The sequence below is a fragment of the Crocuta crocuta genome, unplaced genomic scaffold (genome assembly GCF_008692635.1).
Source record: "Crocuta crocuta isolate KB4526 unplaced genomic scaffold, BGI_CrCroc_1.0 scaffold327, whole genome shotgun sequence".
Taxonomy (NCBI): domain Eukaryota; kingdom Metazoa; phylum Chordata; class Mammalia; order Carnivora; family Hyaenidae; genus Crocuta; species Crocuta crocuta.
Window position 1 is genome coordinate 699178 of NW_027529176.1, and position 14669 is coordinate 713846.

The 14669-nt window shown below is 63.9% G+C and overlaps 4 protein-coding genes and 1 long non-coding RNA gene across 5 annotated transcripts in view; 2 read left to right on the forward strand and 3 right to left on the reverse strand.

Moving 5' to 3' along the window:
* HGH1 (HGH1 cochaperone) overlaps positions 1-2030 on the reverse strand; it is a 4639-nt gene extending 2609 nt beyond the window's left edge. The window contains exon 1 of the mRNA XM_077758124.1: positions 1968-2030. Coding sequence (XP_077614250.1) covers positions 1968-2030 — 63 coding nt within the window. The remainder of the gene's footprint in view (positions 1-1967) is intronic.
* WDR97 (WD repeat domain 97) lies at positions 2019-10865 on the reverse strand. The gene is given in 24 exon segments (XM_077758225.1): positions 2019-2330; positions 2413-2474; positions 2559-3100; positions 3419-3581; positions 3657-3802; positions 3804-3986; positions 4073-4273; positions 4354-4536; positions 4614-4742; positions 6006-6089; positions 6187-6340; positions 6342-6559; positions 6658-6807; positions 6980-7045; positions 7123-7419; positions 7511-7643; positions 7829-7919; positions 7995-8231; positions 8334-8476; positions 8547-9246; positions 9387-9508; positions 9650-10278; positions 10406-10533; positions 10724-10865. Coding segments are annotated over 24 exon segments (5094 nt in total). The 5' UTR covers positions 10854-10865; the 3' UTR covers positions 2019-2127.
* LOC144226713 (uncharacterized) lies at positions 9221-11211 on the forward strand. The gene is made up of 2 exons (XR_013333716.1): positions 9221-9703; positions 10782-11211. It is a non-coding gene; the product is annotated as an uncharacterized LOC144226713 (long non-coding RNA).
* On the reverse strand, positions 10983-14130 carry MAF1 (MAF1 negative regulator of RNA polymerase III). The gene is made up of 8 exons (XM_077758226.1): positions 13772-14130; positions 12837-12962; positions 12615-12743; positions 12372-12537; positions 12142-12263; positions 11940-12059; positions 11637-11786; positions 10983-11510 (listed from the first exon to the last, which is right to left on the reverse strand). Exons 2-8 carry the CDS (start codon positions 12917-12919, stop codon positions 11489-11491), a joined length of 792 nt encoding a protein of 263 aa, XP_077614352.1. The 5' UTR covers positions 12920-12962; positions 13772-14130; the 3' UTR covers positions 10983-11488.
* SHARPIN (SHANK associated RH domain interactor) overlaps positions 13208-14669 on the forward strand; it is a 5782-nt gene continuing 4320 nt past the window's right edge. The window contains exons 1-2 of the mRNA XM_077758125.1: positions 13208-13277; positions 13580-14220. Of these exons, the coding sequence (XP_077614251.1) occupies positions 13208-13277; positions 13580-14220 (711 nt within the window). The remainder of the gene's footprint in view (positions 13278-13579; positions 14221-14669) is intronic.

Here is a 14669-nt window from a genome sequence, read left to right on the forward strand (position 1 = left end):
GCGCCGCAGCGGGTGACCCTGGAGGCGCGCACACTGAGGGAGTGAGTGCGGTGTGACCCCAGTCCCCGAGAGACCAGCCGGCCGCTGGTAGCTGACGGATGACACGGGCCCTCTTCCTTCGTGGGTGGGGCAGAGATCTGTCCCCACTGGAAAAGTCACATGGTCCATTACTTTTTTCTACTTTTCTTAAATTTCAGTAATTTTTTTTTAATCTTTATATTTTATTTTTGAGACAGAGAGAGACAGAGCTTGAGCCGGGGAGGGGCAAGAGAGAGAGGGAATCACAGAATATGAAGCAGGTTCCAGGCTCTGAGCCGTCAGCACAGAGCCCGACACAGGGCTCGAACCCACGCACCGCAAGGTCAGGACCTGAGCCGAAGTCGGCCGCCCAACCGACTGAGTCACCCAGGTGCCCCTAAATTTCAGTAATTTCTACCCCCAACGTGGGGCCCGAACTTACCACCGCAGCATCAAGAGTCACATGCTCCTTAGACTGACCCAGCCAGGCACCCCTGGTTGACTTTCTAATGTTAGACCAGCCTGTATTTCCTGACGTCATCTTCACCTGGTCATGATATACTTTTGTTTTTTGTAGTGCTTATTTTGAGGGACGCCTGGGTGGCTGAGTAGGTTAAGCGTTGGACTGTGGCTCAGGCCACGATCTCGTGGTTTGTGGGTTCGGAGCGCCAGGTCAGGCTCTGTGTTGACATGGAAAAGCCTGGAGCCTGCTTCGAATTCTGTATCTCCCCCTCTCTCTCTGCCCCTCCCCCGCTGGCGCTCTGGCACTCAGCCTCTCTCTCTCAAAAATAAACATTAAAAAAAAAAAGAGAATTCGTTGGTGGGTACGGGAGTGGGGGAGGGGCAGAGAGCCGGAGAGAGGGTCCCAAACAGGCTCTGTACTTTGCAGTGATCTCATGACTGTGAGATCATGAAACCAAGAGTTTCAAGCTGAAACCAAGAGGTGGACACTTAAGTGACTGGGCCACCCAGGCAACCCTCTCATGTTGGTATTTTCACAAATATATTTTTACTTATGTTCTTAAGCTCTATGCCCAATGTGGGGCTTGAACTCCTGAGTTCAAGAGTCACACGCTCTACCGACTGAGCCAGCCAGGTGCCCCTCTCATGTTGGTATTTTAAGAAGAATTTATTGGTTTTATAACGGATCTCACGGTCTGTGGGTTCAAGCCCCGCACTGGGCTCTGTCCTGACAGCTCAGAGCCTGGAGCCTATTTTGGATTCTGTGTCTCCCTCTCTCTCTGCCCCTCCCCAGCTCGTGCTCAGTCTCTCTCTGTCTCAAAAATAAACAGACATTTAAAAAAGAATTTTTTTAAAGAAAGGATGTAAAAGCTAGACTGGCCCTTCACAAAGGCTCACCCCACAGCCGGTGCACACCTGGGCCCCACAAGTTGTCTGACCAGTGTCCTGGGAGGTTCCAACAGCTCAGAAGGAAGCCAAAGCCCTCTGAGACCCTGTACTTCACATACAAGGTATGTCGCCTGACAATTTTTAGGTAGACGGGTCCAAAGGGTTGCTGTCCCTATTGCATCCTGAATAAAGCGCATGGGACCCCATCAATTCCTCTCCCTTCCAACCCAAGGGTAACAAAGGCACCAACAGACTCTGGTCTCACCTGCAGCAAATGACTGCAGGCTCCCTGCCCTTTAATACACACACACACACACACACACACACACACACACACCAGTGGCCACCTAGCACCTCTCACTCCCTGCATGCTTGGCCACTTGCTGGCCTACAAGTTGCTACTTCCAGCTTGACCCCAGTAATTTACTGACAAACACTGGCTGAGTGCCTGAGCAGGGACATGTCCGCACGGGACAGGCCCGTCCACCCCCCCCCAGGAATACTGCTGCACCAAGTGCTGGCCATGCCAGACTCCAGCATGGCCCCAGCTCCTGCCTCGCGCATGCAGCTGGCCACTGGGAGATTCACAAGACGCCAACAGGACCTCCCTGTGCACCCGTGCAGCCCCCAAAGATGAAGGTGGCATCCGGTTTTGTGGCCATGACCTCTGGACTGTATTTTCAGGGGAGAGCATTTGGTTGGAGAGCCACTGCCCGACTCCAGGCTGGAGGGAAGAAGAGACTGGGGCCACCAGCCTGGTCAGCTGCAGCTGTCCGGGTTCGTGTCACCTGGTAGAAAGTAGCGCTGCAAGGTGGGCTGCAGGAGCAGTGGTGGCAGCGGACGGGCAGGCCTGGGCCAGCCCAGGGGGAAGGGCCGAAGCTCCACCCTTGGCAGGGGCAGTTTCAGCATCCGGATGGAGCCGTGGAGGGTACTGCCCACCTGGACCCGGGACGGCATCTGGCCTGTGGGGCAGCAGCACGGTGAGGTCTCAGGCTGGGGTGAAGCCGGAAGTCAAGGGCCAGTTCTCCCCCTGCCCCCACTCACCCCTTAGTCTCATTGCACACCTCTGGACCTGGGCCTCCTGAAGCCGGGGGACGGGAGAGTGCCTGGAGGGGCAAGGAGGTGGGTTGGGCCCCGCCGGCCCCTCAGCTGCCCCACACAGGCCCTGTCCAGCCTGGTGGCCCCCTCACCGGCCATCGCAGGGCTGTGGGAGCACCGTGTTGGGTGCAGGCGGGCGCAGGCTCAGGCGCGGGCTCTCGGGCTCCTCCTGCAGGAGACTCTGCTGCAGGGCCCGCTGCTGCTCGCAGAAGAAGTTGAGCGCATCAATTGGCTCCATGTCCAGCATCTGTGACCGTGACCAGTCTGTCTGCTCCAGTGGCGGCGGCTCATCTGGCAGCGCAGTGGGGGCTGAGGAGCGCAAGTGGCCCTCAGACAAGGGGCAGAAGTGCAGCAGCATCTCTGACAGCGAGCGTCTGGTCCGCCAGGAGCCCACTGGTGAAAGCATCTGCTGGGTTTGGGACTCAAGGGTGGCCATGTCCAGCTCCCCAGGTGAGACCACCAATGAGGGGGCCCAGGAATGGGCCGAGGATGTCCCTGAGACATGAGCAGGTGACCCGGAGAGCCGGGAAGTCTGAGACGAACACTCCTTGGGAGGAGAGTAAAGCTCTGAGGTTTTGGAGACCTTGGGCAGCACCTCTGACAACCTGGCTACATGAGGCTGCAAGGACTCCATCTGTGGGGGGAGCAGCCGGTTGACAGCACCGCCAAGCCCAAGGCAGAGGCTCTCCCTCCCCCAGCAGAGAGGCCTGGGTGGTGCCGCCCCTGGCCCCGGGCTTGGGGCTGCACACTGCTCCCTGGGGAGGAGGAGGAGGACCCCCACAGGTGGGGGTGGGGGTTGGGAGACAACAAGAGAGGATCAATGAGCACAGGTACAGAGCAAGGCAAAAAGCCAGACAGCCTTACCTGGACCTCCCCTCCCCCCCCAACGGCCTTGGGGAAAAACAAGAGGCTCCACTGGTACGGGCCCCGCCCCACCCCTGTCTACCCAGACCTGCAGCCGCCGGATCATTTCCTCCAGCTTCTGCCAGCAGCATTTGCGCAGTGAAGCCTTGGAGCTGGCGTCCGGGCCCTGGACCCAGGTCATCATCTCCTTGAACAGGAAGCCCTGTGGATCCTGAAGGCCTAGCACTTCCAGCAGCTCCTTGAGCCCGGGCCTGGGACAGTGGTGAGCCGCTGGCTTACCCGGAAGCCTTCCCCAGCGGGCGGTGAGGGGAGCGCGCGCGACTCACCGGCAGGAGTCTGGCGAGTAGAGGAAGTAGGACATGAGCTCCAGCACCACCTCGTGGGAGGCCAGGGAGCAGGCCAGGAGGAGCTGCAGGGCCAGCATCACGAACTGCTTTTGCGTCTGGTCCTGAGCGCAGAGGAGCGGAGAAGCCCNGGTCCAGATTGAGCAGACGCAGCAGGACGGCCTGCAGCCGGTCGCAGAGGTCCTTGCTCAGGTCGGGCCGCAGCCGCAGCAGCGCTCGCAGGAGGCGCACGCAGTCGGCCCAGGAGGCTTCGTCCAGCAGATCTATGAGCAGCGAGGCCAGGCCCTCCACCGTGCCCGCCTCGGGGTACGCCTGCGAGACCGCTTGCTAAGGCCCTGTTCCCCAGGCTGCCCGCCGCCTCACCAGCCTGTGCTCCCCAGGTGCCCAAGACCCCGAACCTTCAGGGTGAAGATGGGGAACAGCTTTTTGAACCAGTTCTGGCAGGCAAAAAACTGCAGGAACTGGGGCAGACGCCCGTAGCGCTCCTCCCAGAGCGAGCGCGCGTCGGGGTGCGGGAGGCCGCGAGACCCCTGGGTCCTGGCGGAGGCTTCCTGAGAGGGCGCGGGCCGCCGGGGCTGCGGGGTCGAATCCTCGGGGGTCTGTGGGAGCAGCGGCAGCAGCTGCAGGCCCCTCCTCTCCGCTCGGCCCCGGGCAGCCCCGCGCCCTGGCGGGGGCCTACCTCTGCCTCCTCCCACTGCACGCGTGGGCTCGGGAAGTCCGAGGCCCAGTCCAGACACAACTCTTGCTCCTCCTCCTCCTCTTCCCCCAACCACCACCGGATCAGCTTCTGCTCCCACTTGGTGTGGCGCCGCCGCCTCCTGCGTCGCCGCAGAAGCCACATGTCGTCCTGGCTCCCACCTGACTGCAGAGGGGAGAGCACGGGTGGCCGCTGGCCCCTTTCCACAGAGCCCGAGGGCGAGCCCCCCAGCGTCCCCTTGCCTTGGATCTGGCGTGGCTGGTGGGCGGGGTGAGGGCTCCGGGGCCGCTGACCTCCCCCTGCGGCCACATCTGCTGCAGCACCGCGGAGTTGGGCACGCTGCCGGGGAAGCGCACGGGCCTGCGCCAGTTCTGCGGGTGACGCGCGGGCCGGGCTGAGAGCCCAGCTCCACCCACCCGGACCCTGGCCAGTCCAGCTCGCGGCCGGGTCTCCGGGAGCCGAACCGGGCTCGCACTCCCGCGCATGTGCACCTGTGTGCAGCCTCCGGCCGGCACAGACCAGGAACTAAAACTCCATCCTGTTTTTGAAAGAGGAACTACCGGGAGCTGGGCAGCGGCCCGACAGCGGGCTGCCCCCTGCACTCTGCCCCCTCAGTGGGCAACGTGCGACTCTTGGTCTCAGGGTTGAGAGTTTAATCCCCACACTGGGTGTGGAGATTACTTAAAAATAAAATCTTACAAAGAAAAAACGAACACTCTGCAAAAGCTGTTTTCCTGTAACCAAAGTGACCAGAAAGCCAGTGGAGTATACAATGTAATTACATCTTCTAATCACAGCTTTTAGAAAGCAACTTGCGGGAGTTTCCTAATACTTCTGCAACTTGCGAATGAAGAACCCTGGCTTTTGCTCGTCAACAGGACGCAATCTGGGTTGCTACCAAATCTGTGCCACCCGGGCTGCAACTGCCTCTTTTCTCAGTCAACACCCAAACACCCTTGCAGACAGGCAAAAAGAACCTTTAGAAACCAGACAGAAGGGCAGTCAGGGAGGCATCAACTGTGATGACTGAGTAGGAAATCTGGGCAGCCGCTGGCCTCTGGGGCGCCCTGTCACCCCCACACTCTCTCTCCATAGGAGCTGGCCCCCGGCCTGGAACAGGGATGTCTTTAAGAGCGGTACTAGGAGCCTGGAGAGGGGGGCTGAGGGTGTGGCCGGACGGGACAGCTGAGGGACGGATCAGCGACCCCCTGGCCAGATGACAGTGGCAGGGTGTGCAAGGACTCAGGTGGGAGGCGCTGGGAAGCTGGCAGATTGCAAGGGGCCAGCTCCCACAGACTCTGCTCCTCTAAAGGGAGAGGACTCTGGTCTTCCAAGCAAAGTCTATGTGGCACCTGCCCACCCAGCACTGTCGCTGGGGAGGAGGCGTGCGGGCACAGTCAGAGGCTCTGGCTCTGCCCAGTGTCTTCTCTGGGCGTCTCTGGGCCTCTGGCAGCTGGTTCCCGAGAGCGCGGGCTCAGGGGCACCCAGAAGAGCAGCACCCTAGCTGAGCTGGCCAGGAGGTGCGGGGAAGGCTGCGGGCGGCTCGTAGGTCAGCTTGGACCAGGAGATTTTCAGCGAAGGCAAGATGGGGTTCACGAGAAAGTTGCCCTTGGGGGGAGGTGGGTCTCTCTCACCTGGTAGGCCTCGATGGTGGCAGGGAAGAACCCTCGGAGGTTGGAGAGAAGCTCTTTGGGCCGCCTCTTCATCAAGAGGGGAATCTGGGGACGGGAGAGGGGCTCAGAGCCGAGCATGGACCCCCAGTGCCCCTGCAGCCCTGCTCTTGGGTGGGCAGCGCCCACCCGCTGGGTCCCTCACCCTGCGCTCTATGTGGGGGGATGGTAGGTCCGCAACCACGGGCTTCTCCCCTTGGAGCCGCTCCAACTGCAGTTGCAGGTCCAGACTGAGGCCCAGACGGCCACTCAGGGAGGAGCGGGCCAGCAGCTGAGTGACGGAGAAGTTGCAGGGCGGGGGGCAGGGTCACGGGGGCAGGGTAGAGGGGGGNGCGCTGGCCCCCGGCTCCCAGGTCCTGGAAGGGGAGGGCAGCTGGCCCTGCTGGGGTTTCAGCGCAGACCTCAGCCTGCCTAGGACTGAGGGCAGCTGTGGGCAAGGCACACACGTCCCAGCTCTCCCTCTCCAGCGTGAGGGTCACAGTGCTCCATTGCTGGGACTCTCTTCCAGAACGCACGCCCTGGAACGGGTGCAAAAGGGATAGGCAGCATCTGAGGCCCCGGGGTGAAGGGACGGGCCGGGGTCCGGGCTGAGGCTGGACGGAGGCTTTACACCCACCAGGAAGCCAGGGCCATAGACCAGATGCATATAGTTGTCAAAGGCCTCCTGGCGCTGTTGCCAGGAGGGTGGGCGGTGGGCTTCTGGGACCACCAGCCCCAATCTCAGCAGCTGAAGGTCTCGCTCCCGGGAAACCAGGGCTTCCAAGTCCTGGGGTGGGGGGTTAGGAGTCAGCCCATTCCTCCTTCAGTCTTGCCATCTGCTTCCCAGACAACCACGGGAATCCCAGGCCTGCCCCACGGACTGAGAGAGAGTGGCCCGAGCCCAGGGAAGGTTGAGGGCTGGGGCCTTGGGGCGGTGAAGGTGNGGGGCCAGGACCCACCCCACCTCCACCAACACCGGCTGCTGAGGTGTTGCCGTCTGGTGATGGATGAAAGACAAGTCCGTGCTGCAGACAGGGATGGGCACAGGTGGGACACTAGATGTCATCACCAGTGGGGACTGGGCAGAGGCTGGGACAGGCACCTGGGGTAGGCACGGCCAGGCCTCTGTCAGGACACAGCCAGCAGCCAGGAGTGGGGATGCCGGGGCTGGGACGGGGCTGGGGCGGCCTAAGAGGCCTGCGGGCTCTGGTTCCTTGCGCTGGGTGCACGCAGCCAGGCCCGGACTCGGGGACGCTGGGCAGGGGCCTGCAGCACACCTGAGACCGGCCACCCCGTGTAGGGTAGCGAGCCTCTGCAGCCGGGCCGAGGGCAGCGACTCCTGGTTGGTCAGCGGCAGTGGAGGGTCATCCACCACGTCAGGGACCGTCTGGCACAGCTTCTGAACAGGAGAAAGGAACCTATAGCTCTGGCCTCAGGGGGCTCATCTGCCACAGCAGCCTCTCCCTGCCCATCCCGTGCTCACTGAGTACCTTAACCAGGTAAGATGTGGGCAGGTAGAGCCTATGGGACACCAGGCAGAGTCGGGAGCCCAGAGCCAGCACCAGGTCCCCACTGTCGCTGCAGAAGGTCAGGGCCTGAGGGGCGCCATTCAGCTGCAGGAGCCTGGAGGGAGTGTCCAGGGCAAGAGACCAGACCTGCTCCAGAGTAGGAAACTGAGGCGCTAGCAGGAGCAAGCCCCCTTTCCCCTGTCCAGCCTCTGGGCTCTGCTGGGGGCAGAGGCAGGGGAGCCCAGCTGGCTGCCCACAGGCTCCCGACCCCTCCCTCCCTCCTTCCCAGCCCCAACCCACCTCAGCAGGCGGTTCTTGGCTGTCCAGATGCGAATGGTGCAGTCCAGGCTGGAACAGGCATACAGCTTGAGGGTGGGACAGCAACACAGGCCTGAGGGACCAGGGCTCGGGGTGAGGGGCCAGGGCCAGCTGATGGCCTGGGCTTTCCTTGTGCCCTGTCCCTCACCAGTGATGCGGTCCATGGGGTCGTCCTGGGGCCGGTGATCATAGCGGAGGCTGTTGCCCAGGCCAAACTGCACCAGGCCATAGGTGGCGCTGTCCAGATCCTCGAAGCCGACAGTGACCCGCTTCCCCAGCGCACAGAGCGCGGTGGCCGGGTGGCGGCAGGAGAAGGTCCGCAGCAGGCTGAGGCTCTCCTCGGCGTAGGGGAAGACTCGCCACATCTTCACCGTCAAGTCTCCGCCTGTTCAGGCAGTGGCAGGGGCTGCGCCCTTGTCAAAGGAGGGGAGGGGTTCCCAGGCCAGCTCCGGGCGGGTAGAGGGGGTAGGGGAGGAGGGGTACTGACCAGAGGACACGATCGAGTTCCAGGTAGATGCAATGGCAGTGACCGGGCCCGGGCTGTGTGCCTCGGTTTGGAAGACAGTCTTCGACCAGCGCCACTCGAGGACCGACAGGGTGCCATCCGTGTACCCCGCCACGGGCAGGTACCTACGCATGACATCAGCCAGTTGGCACGGGCACTATCGCGTTGCCCCACGTCGCCAGCTCTGGCACCCACCGGTTTTTGTCCTTCCGAGCCTGGGCCAGGTCACTGCCGCACAGCTCGCCCCCGTGTTGGCGCACGATCTCCCAGTTGGCAAACGCGCTGCTGGGGTCTATGAGGTGGCTGTAGAGGTGCAGGCAGCAGGGCCTGGGCGCAGGGGCCGGCGGCGGGCACACCCGGTTTAGCACGCGCATGGGGGAGCGTGCAGCGTTGGCACACACCAGGTGTCCGGCGCGCGTCAGCAGCCACAGCGCTTCACGCGGTAGGCAGTAAAGCACCGAGGCTGCGCAGTCGTCGGGTTCAAGCAGCAGCGCGCTCACAGTGCGCCCCGTCGCAACCGACACCAGGTAGACCGAGCCGTCGGCGCATGCGCACACAAGGCGCGCGGGCAGCGCGGGGCGCGCGGGCGCGGGCAGCGCAGGCACCGTCTGCAGGTGGAGCACCGGCGCTGAAAGCTGTGCCAACGGCGAGTAGAGCTCGCGAAGGAGCCACAGCCCCACGCTGCTCGCGCTCAGAGCGAGCACTGGCCAGCCGGGGCCAGCGGGCGCCAGCAGGCGGTTCACGTGCCCCGACGACACCGCCCGGGCGCTGCCGCTCAGCGCCACCTCGCCCACCTGTGCGGACACCTGCAGGTCCCACGTGCGCAGCGTCCCGTCCTGCGAGGCTGACAGCACGAGGGCGGTGTGCGGGAGCACGGCCACAGCCGTCACTGGGCCTGTGGGAGCGGCGCCGGGGGTTAGCGAAGGGGACCCCGAGACGCGAGCAAGGGAGCTAGGCGAGAGCAGGCGGAGATCCGGACGGCCCGGGGCTCTTACACAGGGCGGAGGGAGAATGGGCCTAGGTGGAATGGCGCACCTGTGTGGCCCACGAACACCATCCGGACCTGCCAGTCCGCCTCCCACACCTTGACCGTGCTGTCGCGTGAAGCCGTCACCACAGCCTCCACTTCCTTGCAGTAGGCCAGGTCCGAGATGGTGCTGCAGGGGAAGGGAGGCCTCCGCACACTCAGCACCTCCTGGGGTGGGAGCCCCCGCCGCCCTGCTGTGACTTGCTTTCCCTCCTGGATTCACCTGTCCGCCCTCACCCCACCTTCCTCCGGGTCCCTAGGCACCCCTCACGTTTTGTGCAGGTCCCGGCGCACATCTACGAGAGCCCAGCTGTGCAGATCAAAGGTGAGCACAGCCGAGCCATAGGCCGCGAAGCAGCCTGGGACTTGGCGGGAGGGCAGGGGCCCGAGAACCAAGCGGGTGAGTCCACCCGCAGGGCTTGGTGGCAGCTGCAGAGGTGACCCACACGGCACCAGGCGGCGACCCCCGGAACGGAACCTCCAGGGCACCAGGCTGCCGCCTGCCTCTGCCACTAGCAGCAGCCCCAGGCTGGGCGCCGGCAGACAGCAGATGGGCTGGTGGCCCGGCCCCCTGTCCGGCCCTGGCTTGCTCAGCCACAGCAGGCTGAGGTCAGGCCTCAGGATGGCCAGCCCCTCGGGGCCCCAGCCCACAAAGCGGCCCACAGCACCCAGCGGGCCTGGCACTGCCGCCAGCCCCGTGAGCACTGCTGGGGCACAGAGCTTCTCGTAGGCCCAGCCGTCTTCTCTGTGCAGGTGCAGGCGGCCTGCGCCGTCCAGCACCACGAAGCGTCTGCCCGCTGGGTCTTGTGCCACCGAGCGCAGCCCAGCCGCCACTGTCAGGTGGCGCAGCGGCTCCAGCCCGTGTGTCAAGCGGGCCACGCACAGCTCGGCTCTCTTTTCCTGCGGGCCAGGGTGAGCAGGCCTGCATTCAGCTGGGGGAGGGAGGCACTGGGGGCTTACTAGGGACAGCCAGGGGAAGAAGTGGGCCAGAAGAGGCCTCGAGGCAGGTGCCACAGGCAAGCCCCACCTTTTCCACGAAGTCACGGAGGCCTGCACGTAGCAGCAGCCACAGCTGGCGGGCACGGGCGCGTGGGGCCATGTTCTGCCACTGCCAGCTGCTGGTAAAAAGCTGTGCGGCTGGCTCCAAAAACGACTCTGCGGGTGGCAGTGCAAACTATCACCGTGTGGTCTTGCCTCCAGAGGCTGGAGGCAGCCAGGGGGCCTCCTGAGGGCCCCACCGGATTAGGGGACTACCCAGGGGGTGCTGTGTCACGGCAGACAGAGCTGGTGCCTGAGTGAGACCCGTCGGGTGGGCGTCTGGGGCGGCGAGGCCAGGCCACCTCACCGTTCTTTTCCTTGAGCAGCCCTGGGTCCGGGACATCATAGCTGTCGGTGTCATACAGGTCGAGGTCCTGGATCAGGCTGTCACCTTCTACTGAAAAGGGGTTGCTTGCACCGGACACTCCAGTCTCCATTGCGGCGCCCGCAGGTCCAGGCCGCTCAACAGCCTCCACCGGCCGTTGCTAGGATACGGGCGGCAATAGGCCCCGCCTTCGACGCAGACCCCGCCCCACACGCAGCTCGGAGACTAGGTCCCCACGAAATCACAGAAATTTTTTATTGGAAACAAACCAGCTGCAGCAAAGTGACACTCAGTGCACGCTGCCCAATGGGCAAGGTAGGGGGGAGGGTGGTACAGGCGGGCGTCAGGGGCTGGCCAGGACCAGGGTGGTGACCGCAGGGGCCTGCTTACTGGGTCTCGGGCCCTTGGGCTGGAGTGTGCAGGCCCAGGCCTGATCCAGCACAAAATACAAAAATAAACTCTGTAGTCCAGCTGTCCCTGCCTGTGTCAGTTCGTGGGGGCAGGACAGTGGCCCTTCCCACCGGGCCCCGTGCTGTCCAGCCACAGCAGGGCAGCTAGAGCCCGTGGGAAGGAGCAGACGTCTGCGGGCGGGAGCCGAAGGGCTAGGCGGGCGTGGCCTTGGGCGGCGCCGGAGCCGAGGGGCGCCCAGGGTCCGACCACCAGCCGGGGAGGCCTTGGGGCACCCTCAGGTGGGGGTTCCAGGCACTGGCTGAAGCTGAAGGAAGCTGGGGCCTCTGCTCCTCGTCCTCACATACAGATCACTGGGACCCTGGGCGGAAGGCGGCACACAGTGAGCTTCCGGGGAGCCAGCTCCCAGCAGGCCAGGCAGAGAGGCGCCCACTCTGTCCCGTCCACCCTGGCTCCCGAGAGCCAGGCCACCGCCACCGCCTCGCACCTGTCCTCCTCCATGGCGCTGGTCTCCTCGGGTCCACCCTCGCTGCCTCCGCTTCCGCTCTCCTCCTCCTCCTCCTCCTCCTCCTCCTCCTCCTCCCCCAGCTCCATGTCCAGCTCGTTGCCCGCCTCCGAGGGAGTGTAGGTGGATCCGCTGGGGAAGGCGTGGGAAGGGGTCTAAGGACTGCCCGGCCCCGGCCTGTTGCTGACCCCAGGGAGGACAAAGTCGGGAGCGGGGTGGGTGCCGCTGGGGGACTGGTGCGGGGGCCGAGCCGGCGGAGGGGAAAGGAGGCGGGCAAGTGCCAACCTGATGGAGCGGCAGCTGAAGAAGACAATCCGCTTCAGCCGCTTGTTGTAGAAGAAGTAGTTGAAGGACCAGAGGCTGCCATCTTCCCCGAAGGGATCTGAGTCCAAGTCCGGGTTGTAACTGGGGAGCGTGGGGCAAGAGGTGGCATGAAGGCCCAAGCGCCACACACACCCGTGGCCCACCTGCAGGAATGCCGGCCCACCTGTAGATGTCACATTCGGACAGACAGATCTCTTCATCTACTGCATTCCAGAGCTGTGGCTTCAAGGCCTTGAAGTCCTCCCGTACGGCCGAAAACAGACTGCAGTTGACTGCGTTCACCACCTAGGATGGTCATGGTTGGGACTGGCTGTGACGCAGGACAGGAGGCATGAACCGGGCAGAGCCCAGGGGCCACTATGAGTCAGGAGACAGTCGGGATGGCTGTGGGGCTGGGGATCCCTCNGGTTCCCTGCTGAACTCATGGCTTCGGGCTGTGCTGAAGTCATAGTCAGGCCGGAAGGACTCGTTGAGCGTGGCGATCAGGTAGAAGAGGGTCTTGCGGCTGCACTTGTCACTCAGTGGGCCCTCGTCCTCGCCACCTTGGCTCTTGCTCAGTCTGCAGAGAGAAAAGCATCAGCCCAGCACTGCCACGTGTCCCACAGCCCACAGCAGATACACTCTGCCCCCACTTACCTGCTGGGGCTGAGGCCCGACGTCTGGGGGGGAGACAGTGCCTCCAGCACGTGGGGCTGGCCCTCCTGGCAAAACTGCTTAAACATGTGCTTGTCATCTCCCGCCATCTTACACGAGTAGCTCTCGATCCTGCAGGATGCAGAGGGGACCACGGGGCATGCCACCCATCAGGTTCAACTCAGGGGTCTCTGAGACACCAGCCTACACAACCGCCCCCCTCACCTGCCAATGATGTGGGCATCTCCAGTCTCCACTGTCAGCTGCGAGTTGATGGCTTCGAAGCTCGAGTTCTCCAACAGCTTCATGTCCTTGGGGAGGGTGTCCTGTGCTTTGAGGGGCTAGTGCTGCCTGAGGATGGGAGGCCAGTCCATGAGTATCAGCCCCTGGGGCTCCGCCTCTAGCCTCCCAACTGGGTAAGCGGAGCCGTTGTAAACAAGCCCGGTCCCTCCTGCAGCTTACTCCTAAACCCTCTGCACTGGCAGGAGAGGCAGATTAGATCCTGTTACCTGCGGTGGCGGTGGCGAGCTGAGGCTCCCGATCGGCCAGCCTTTCTCCCCGCCCCCACACTTGGGGGCGCACCGGGGATCTTGCTCATGCTGGGCCTCTGGTTTATCTCCCTGGACACTGCCCACCCCGACAGAAGTGCCTCCCCCACCGTTAAGGGTGAGGTTCACTGGGAGCCCGCGAAAGCATGAGACCCCTGCAGTACCCCTCCAGCCAAGCTCCTCAGCTAGAATAATAACCCCCACCGGGTTGGGATCCAGGACACCTGCGGATGGGGCCCTGCGGTCACCTGGGCACAGCGCTCTTCCCTGTTCTACAGACTCTCTAGCGAGGTAAAGAGGGGACCCATAGGCTTCCTCCGTTCTTCTCCGTAAGTGCGCCTAATTTCTTCGGAAATTAGTGACGCCACGGAACAGAGGCAGACACCAAGACCCCCGAAGGGCCTGTCGACTGACCGCTAGCGCTCCAGCGTCAGCCTGGCCGCACCCGCCTCTCCGCCGGAGCTAAGGAAAACCCCAACTTAGCCGCGGAGAACTACAAATCCCAGGAGGCAGTGCGCCCCGGGGTGCGCGCACGCGCGCCGGCGCGAAGACCTCTGGGGGCTGAAGTTCTGAAGGCCCCGACACGGCACCGGGCACAGAGCGGACACCTACCTGCTTGCGCAGCGCTGTGTCGCCGGGCCGGGTCTGGTCGGTTGACCTCGGCGCGGGTGAAGAGGCGGTGTGGGCTCCGGGCAGCGCGGACTCCTCAGGACCGGAGGGCGGCGCCGCGGCCTCCGTTCGGGCCGCACTGTATCCGGGGAAAGAAGCTCCGCGACGACGTCCCGTTACTCCCGGCCTTGCCGGCCCTGCCGGGCTGCCACCGCAACATAGCCTCGCCCCTGCAAGGCGACCGACTATCGCGACCGACCTGCCCGCCGACCGCCACAGAAGGCCCGAGAGAGCAAAGGACCGAGCAATCGACCTCTGCCTCTCCGGGCCGGACAACAACAAGCGTCCGCAAGGCCCGGCCCCCCGCCCCTGAATGGTCCGCTCCAGCCGCCGGGATCGAGAGCTCGGATAGCCATTGGGGGCGACTCCCGCCGTTCACCCTTACCTTCCACGTCTATTGGCTGCCCTGTCTGTCCGTCACTCTTCTAGCCCGAGCGATTCCCACCTCCTTTCCTGGCGCTCATTGGTTGCGGCTTCTCGCTTGTCCTGCCCCGGGTGTCAGCCCGCCTTCCCAGGAGTGGCTGGCAGACCGACGCGGGCTGGGCCTGCCCGCCGGGCGGCTTGCGGCTGGGAAGGATCCTGGGAACAGCGTCCAGCTCCGGACCGGCGCGGGGGGTAGACACGGACCGTTGGACTGCAGCCCCCGCCCGCCAAGCCTCTAGGTCGTGTCCATCCTGGGTAAGACAGGAGGGTCCGAACCGGGCCTCGACGCTCTGGCCACGGCCGGAACCTCAGTCTCGCGGTCCTAGTTTCCGGTCGGCGGAGGCGCTCAGGGGCCCGAGCCCACGGAAGCGAGCTTAGGGGACAGGACCGGGGCGGGACAGGAGATGGCGCCGCCTGT